Source organism: Fukomys damarensis, unplaced genomic scaffold (genome assembly GCF_012274545.1).
Source record: "Fukomys damarensis isolate Sample0158 unplaced genomic scaffold, DMR_v1.0_HiC HiC_scaffold_10, whole genome shotgun sequence".
Classification (NCBI taxonomy): domain Eukaryota; kingdom Metazoa; phylum Chordata; class Mammalia; order Rodentia; family Bathyergidae; genus Fukomys; species Fukomys damarensis.
In genome coordinates this window covers 8,914,041-8,920,737 of record NW_022900922.1, presented here as the reverse complement: position 1 = coordinate 8,920,737, position 6,697 = coordinate 8,914,041, and the positions used below count along the sequence as shown (strand labels likewise).

General features: G+C 44.6%; 1 protein-coding gene across 2 annotated transcripts in view; it reads left to right on the top strand.

Moving 5' to 3' along the window:
* Chrm3 (cholinergic receptor muscarinic 3) overlaps window positions 1-6,677 on the top strand; it is a 441,472-nt gene extending 434,795 nt beyond the window's left edge. For both annotated transcript variants that reach the window (XM_010615730.2, XM_033761838.1), the window contains one exon: window positions 3,392-6,677. In XM_010615730.2, coding sequence (XP_010614032.1) covers window positions 3,392-5,181 — 1,790 coding nt within the window. In that variant the 3' untranslated portion in view covers window positions 5,182-6,677. The remainder of the gene's footprint in view (window positions 1-3,391) is intronic.
* The last annotated feature ends 20 nt before the right edge of the window (window positions 6,678-6,697 follow it).

The window sequence follows — 6,697 nt, the reverse complement described above, 5'->3', positions numbered from 1 at the left end:
GAGACAGGGTCTCACTGTGTAGTTGAGACTGACCTGGAACTCACTATGTAGCCCAGGCTGGTCTCAAACTCACAGCGATCCTCCTGCCTCAGCCTCCCAAGTGCTGGGATTACAGGCGTGCGCCACCACACCTGGCTAGATTTCCTTATTTTTGCCGTGACAGCAAATGCTTCTGTGAACACCTTTGTGCACATCTCCGTTACAAACAATAATTTTTAGAAGTTAAATTTGTTCTTGGTGCACACTTTTTCAGTATTGATTAACTGCCAAATCACTTTCTTTGCAGCATTTGCTGTCAGTTTATTTAGAAAATGGAGCAAGGAGAAGTCCTTATTCACCCAGAGTTTAGGCCAGTGTAACATGCCTTGACACTAAGTCTTGAGTGTTTGCACGATTTAAAGACTGTTGTCTTTAACACCCTTATGTCTACCAAAGTATTTAAAGTCTACTTTAAAAAGCCAAGTCTGAGCATGGATAGGTTTTTTTCTCCTTGGGCTTCTGTAGAAACAATGCAACTCTGAGAACATGAGTCGTTTACACTGGGAAAAGGAAGGCCATATCTACCAAAACGCTGGAGTGTCAGCCTGCCACACCGTAATGTTTCTTAGCCTTCCCAGACTCCAGGGCATAGGTGGTAGTTTATAAATGAAAAATGTGGTCTCAGCATCATCAGGCAACTTTCGAGTTTCTACACTTTCTGGGCCAATCCAGAACTGAAAACCTAATCAGCGAGGCTTCAAAGACTGTGACTTTTCAAGTATGACATGCTGTCTTCTAATGAACTATTACTACTGATGATGAGGGTCCTATTTAGTAATAGAGATGGTATTAATGTATCTCACTGAATCACAGCATCGCTGAGTGCCTGGAATTTCCTAGGCATTTCTCTCCTGCCGGTGTCGTCACCAGGTATTTGGTAATATGCCTCACTCATTTCCACTTCCCTTCCCCACAAAACAACTTTATTTCTCTCCCTTTTGTGTTCATCTACCAGATGCATTTCTCTCTGTACATCTGGAAACAGCTGTTGACATCGAGAGTGCCATGGTTATTAACTTACGGACTGTTGTCCCTCGGATGTTGTACCCCATGCACGATGGACAAACTCTAAAACCTTTTTTTTTTTTTTGTACTGGGGATCGAACTCAGGACCTTGCACTCGCCAGGCATTTAAAACATTTTTAGAGATAAGAAAATAAAAGCAAATCTCAGACTCTCAAGAAGGTATGAGTTACTGAGTTGCTGTTGAATTATGAGATTAATTATGGTGAAGGGTAGCTATGTCAACGAATACGAGTCAAAAGTACCTCTGATAGTCTGTGGTTCACAGGTTTTCTAAGGATTAGTCAAGAAGCCCCTGGATTCCACTCAGCACAGGGCAGGCTCTTAGAGAGAGCTGATTCACCTGCCATTGTCTTTCCTCTATTCCAGTGTCTTTTTGTTTTCAATATTTCAACAATGCCTGATTAGACTGGAATACTGTAAATTTTGTGGTGCACTACCGATTTACCTAATGAAATGGATTTTTTCTGAAAAAGAATTTACCTTTGGGCTGATTTCTAACATTCTTACTTTTGTTCTTCGTTAATGTCGGTCAACTGAACAGATTCAGTTGCTGTTGAATTTGTAAAAACATTGTATGACTAGTCAAGGGGAGCAATTTACTATTGCTTAAATAACTTGGTGATTTTCAAAGTATTTTATGCATGTCCTGTCTCTCAAGGGCATAGCTCACAGAGGGCAGAGGCTGTGACTTACTGAACTCCACAGCATGGTGTGTGACATCCTACAGCTGCTGTAGCAGTGGTTCAGCAAGCTTGTGTCATACTGACAATGACAGAATATGTCAACTGGGAGTCTTAATTGCAAATGGCAGAAACCCACCTCAGCTAGCCCAGGCAGCAAAGGCAGTTTATAGACACACATGAGCAACAAAATCAAGAAGGCTGTTGTCTGGGTTTAGAAATAGCTAACTCTACTTTTCAAAGCGTTCCTCGTCATGAGGTCCCTGTTTTCCACATTTCCCTCCCATCTTTTTCCTTCCCTGATTTCTTTCCTCTGTATTTTCTACCTTCTCAGGTTCTCCATGCAGTCACCCACAGGGGGACCAGCACCAAGAAGCCCCAGATATGAAATCATTTCTTTCTCTCCAGGATCCATACCAGTTCCTGAGTTTGACCTTCCCCGTTTGAGTCAGCTTCGAGTCATGACTGTGGTTAGGACTCAGAACCAAGTAATGAACGCCTGTTCCAAAATGTGTGGTACAGGTTATTTCCAAAAGAACAGCTGAAAGAATGACAGATAACAGGCATCCATGATGACATCCCTTGACAAGAATAAAAGAGATGAAAGAAGCCAGATGTATAAAGCGCTGGGGTTGTTGGGCGGTGCATTTATTGATAATAAAATCAGCATTCCTAAGACATGGGAATGTGTTCAGTCCCCCATGTGATGTGAGAGCAGAGACTTGGACAGTATATTAAGTAGCTGCGAGTTTTTTTAACGTATTCTAGAAGTCTGTGTGAGATTCGGAGGACCTCAGGCAAGGTGGCAAGAGGAGGTCTGTAGAAAGGGTTTTAAGGCAACCTTAGCAGAGGAGAAGGAAATGTAGCTATTATGTTGGAGAATCTTTGCAGTGAAGCAGATGCAGGAATGATAAAGGCTCATCAGAGAGTGTAGAAAAGTGAGCATGTCGCCAAACATATGAAACCAATGCACTGTGCTTTCAATCCATATTTTAAGTATCGTGTGACCAATTCACAATATTATGTGAGTTGATTTATACTTACTTTCTCTTTCACATGGGGTTGGCATTTTGGTCTTTCCAGTGAGGCTTAAATGTCTGCTATCACCTTAAATTTGTTTATGTCTGAAGCCTTAGGCAGGTAAATGACAAGATTTTTTTAAAAAAAGAAAGAAAGTTAAGTTAATTTATCAAGTAGCATGACAATAAATTACATGGTATAATAGTTATATAAGTACCTACTATTTCTTCCCCCGCCTTGGTTTTTTTTTTTTTTTTTTGTACCAGCAATCAAACTTGAAACCTTGTGCTCGCGAGGCAGGTGGCAGTGCCACTGAGCTAAACCGCCCCCCCTTTAAATAAAAGAAGAGAAATAAGAATGTTGTTTTGTTTGATAACAGCACTAAACAAAATAGATTTAGAAATGAGGACGTTGTGGGGAAAAGTACAGCAGTCAGTACATGCCACTAGCTAATTGCCTTGTCTTGCCCTAGATGTTTCACTCTTAAGAAAAAGAACTTGAAAATGTTTGGCTTCTTCAAGATTCTGCACCCTATAGCGGGTCTTCTGTGTCCTTTAAGGTATGCAATGCAAAGAATGGAACAGGCAGAAAATGTCCTAACTCCGTCTTTCTCTCTTTTTCTCCAGACTGTCAGAGAGTCACAATGACCTTGCACAGTAACAGTACAACCTTGCCTTTGTTTCCAAACATCAGCACCTCCTGGATACACAGCCCATCAGAAGCAGGGCTACCCCCAGGGACAGTCACTCATTTTGGCAGCTACAACTTTTCACAAGCAGCTGGGAATTTCTCCTCCTTGAACGGTACCACCAGTGACCCTCTAGGAGGTCATACTATCTGGCAAGTGGTCTTCATCGCATTTTTAACGGGCTTCCTGGCCCTGGTGACCATCATCGGCAACATCTTAGTCATCGTGGCATTTAAGGTCAACAAACAGCTGAAGACAGTCAACAACTACTTCCTCCTAAGCCTGGCTTGTGCTGATCTGATCATCGGGGTCATCTCCATGAATCTGTTTACCACCTACATCATCATGAACCGATGGGCTTTGGGGAACTTGGCCTGTGACCTTTGGCTTTCCATTGACTACGTGGCCAGCAATGCCTCTGTCATGAACCTTCTGGTCATTAGCTTTGACAGGTACTTTTCCATCACAAGGCCACTCACCTACCGAGCCAAAAGAACAACAAAGAGAGCCGGTGTGATGATTGGTCTGGCTTGGGTCATCTCCTTCGTCCTTTGGGCTCCCGCCATCTTGTTCTGGCAGTACTTTGTGGGGAAGCGAACTGTGCCTCCCGGGGAGTGCTTCATTCAGTTCCTCAGTGTGCCCACCATCACCTTCAGCACGGCCATTGCTGCCTTTTATATGCCTGTCACCATTATGACTATTTTATACTGGAGAATCTATAAGGAAACTGAAAAACGCACCAAAGAGCTCGCTGGCCTGCAGGCCTCTGGGACAGAAGCAGAGACAGAAAACTTCGTCCACCCCACAGGCAGTTCTAGAAGCTGCAGCAGCTATGAGCTGCAGCAGCAAAGCCTGAAGCACTCATCCAGAAGAAAGTACGGCCGCTGCCACTTCTGGTTCACTACCAAGAGCTGGAAGCCTAGTGCCGAGCAGATGGACCAAGACCACAGCAGCAGCGACAGCTGGAACAACAATGATGCTGCTGCCTCCCTGGAAAACTCTGCCTCCTCTGATGAAGAGGACATTGGCTCAGAGACAAGAGCCATCTACTCCATCGTACTCAAGCTTCCAGGGCACAGCACCATCCTCAACTCCACCAAACTGCCCTCCTCTGACAACCTGCAGGGGCCTGAGGAGGAGCTGAGGCCCGTGGACATGGAGAGAAACGCCAATAAGCTTCAGCCCCAGAAGAGTATGGACGATGGTGGCAGTTTTCAAAAAAGCTTCTCCAAACTTCCCATCCAGTTGGAGTCCACCATGGACATGGCCAAGACTTCTGATGCCAACTCTTCAGTGGGTAAGACCATGGCCACTCTACCTCTGTCCTTCAAGGAAGCCACACTGGCCAAGAGGTTTGCTGTGAAGACGAGAAGTCAGATCACAAAGCGGAAGAGGATGTCCCTCATCAAGGAGAAGAAGGCAGCACAGACCCTCAGCGCCATCTTACTCGCCTTCATCATCACCTGGACCCCCTACAACATCATGGTTCTGGTGAATACTTTCTGTGACAGCTGCATACCCAAAACCTATTGGAACCTGGGCTACTGGCTATGCTACATCAACAGCACCGTGAACCCCGTGTGCTATGCCCTGTGCAACAAAACCTTCAGAAACACCTTCAAGATGCTCCTGCTGTGCCAGTGTGACAAGAGGAAGAGACGTAAGCAGCAGTACCAGCAGAGACAGTCCGTCATTTTCCACAAGCGTGTGCCTGAGCAGGCTGTGTAGAAGGGGGTTTGACCCACAGCAGTGACAAAACGCACATATCGACCCACAGACCTTAGGAAGAGTACAGTGAGGGTTGGGGTGGTTCCTGGTGATGGTAAAAATGTTTTGTTTTTTTTTTATCACCCAGATATGAAGAAAGCTGCCTGTTTACTGATCCATTGAATAAACCGATTTTATCCTAAAAAGTCAAATACCAATTCAGAAAAAAAATCGTACTACTGAATATAAAGAAATTTATTCTGAAATACTTTGGGTTTTTTTTTTTTCCTTAAAGAGGAAAAAAATATTGCTCCACAGCAAATTGATTTGCCTGGGTCTTTTAATTTCCATTAGCTCTGGAATCGCAGATAAGCCTAGCCAGCCTGATTGTGCTATTCTTTCCAAGGATTCCAAGCACCGATGCAGAACACATGTGGAATACAGCAGGCTTGTGAATCTGGTTCTGAAATTATGCCGGCCATTGCAAAGCTGAACCTTCTTGTCCCAATAGAGCTTCCGTCCTCTCCTCAGTGTGTTGTTGAACTCTATTTGTGGACTTGATTCCTAATTCTTGCAAAATACTGTTTTGTGAGTTGAAGTTTCATACAAATAAAAATACATAAGCGCATATACACACACACACGTGTGTGTATTGGTGTGTGAGTTCCACACATGTGCATAGTGTATATAATATGGAAAACACTGAACTGGCAAATTATTCCTGCAATATATGCTTTCACTGCTTTGGTAACTGAAATTCTCTAGGATCCTATACAATCTTACAGTGAAATTAACCCAGTTTAACGTTTTGGACACTGGGTCTGTTTTCCACAAACCACTCTGAAGAATACTCAGCAGAGAGCGGCCAGGCCGTACCGCAGACCTGTGTGGAGCGGACAGCCTCAGGAGTCAGTGGGCAGTGTGGCTCAGCTGGACACTGGGCGTAAACAGTCTCCTTTTCTGACCTCTCCATCCACAGAGCTAAGCCGGGGCCCCTCTGAGCTAAGGAATGAACCACATCCACACGTTTGGACTTAGTCATCCAAATCTGAATGTTTCAAAACAAAACGTCTGCAACCTAAACTGTTTGAAACTCAATCACGATGTCACATTTGAATGTCACACTCAGCAATATATACAGCAAAGCAAAGGAACACAGGTGGGGAGGGGTGGAGGGAAAGGTTGTGTTTGGTTTCTTGCTACCTGGCACCTTCTAAAGGAAATTAGGGCTGACCCTGTGGCTTTGCGGAGGCTACGGCCCTCTGGCCTTCTGGCCTTCCATGTATAACCTTCACCCAGGAGTAGGTGGGGTAGGAAATGACCTGGCTTCTGAAGAAAGAATTACGCTTGGAAAGTATTGCTTCAAGTTGATTTCTTTACCTTTTGAAAACTAATTTTGTACTGTTTTTTGGGTCGCCCCCGCTGCTCGATGTTTTCTCCAGGGGAGGGGACGGGTGCTGCTGCTCTTGCTGTCGTCTCACTGCTGCTGTCCTTGTCCGGTTCCTTCTTTTCCTTTCGCTGGGGCTGTGTGGGGAGG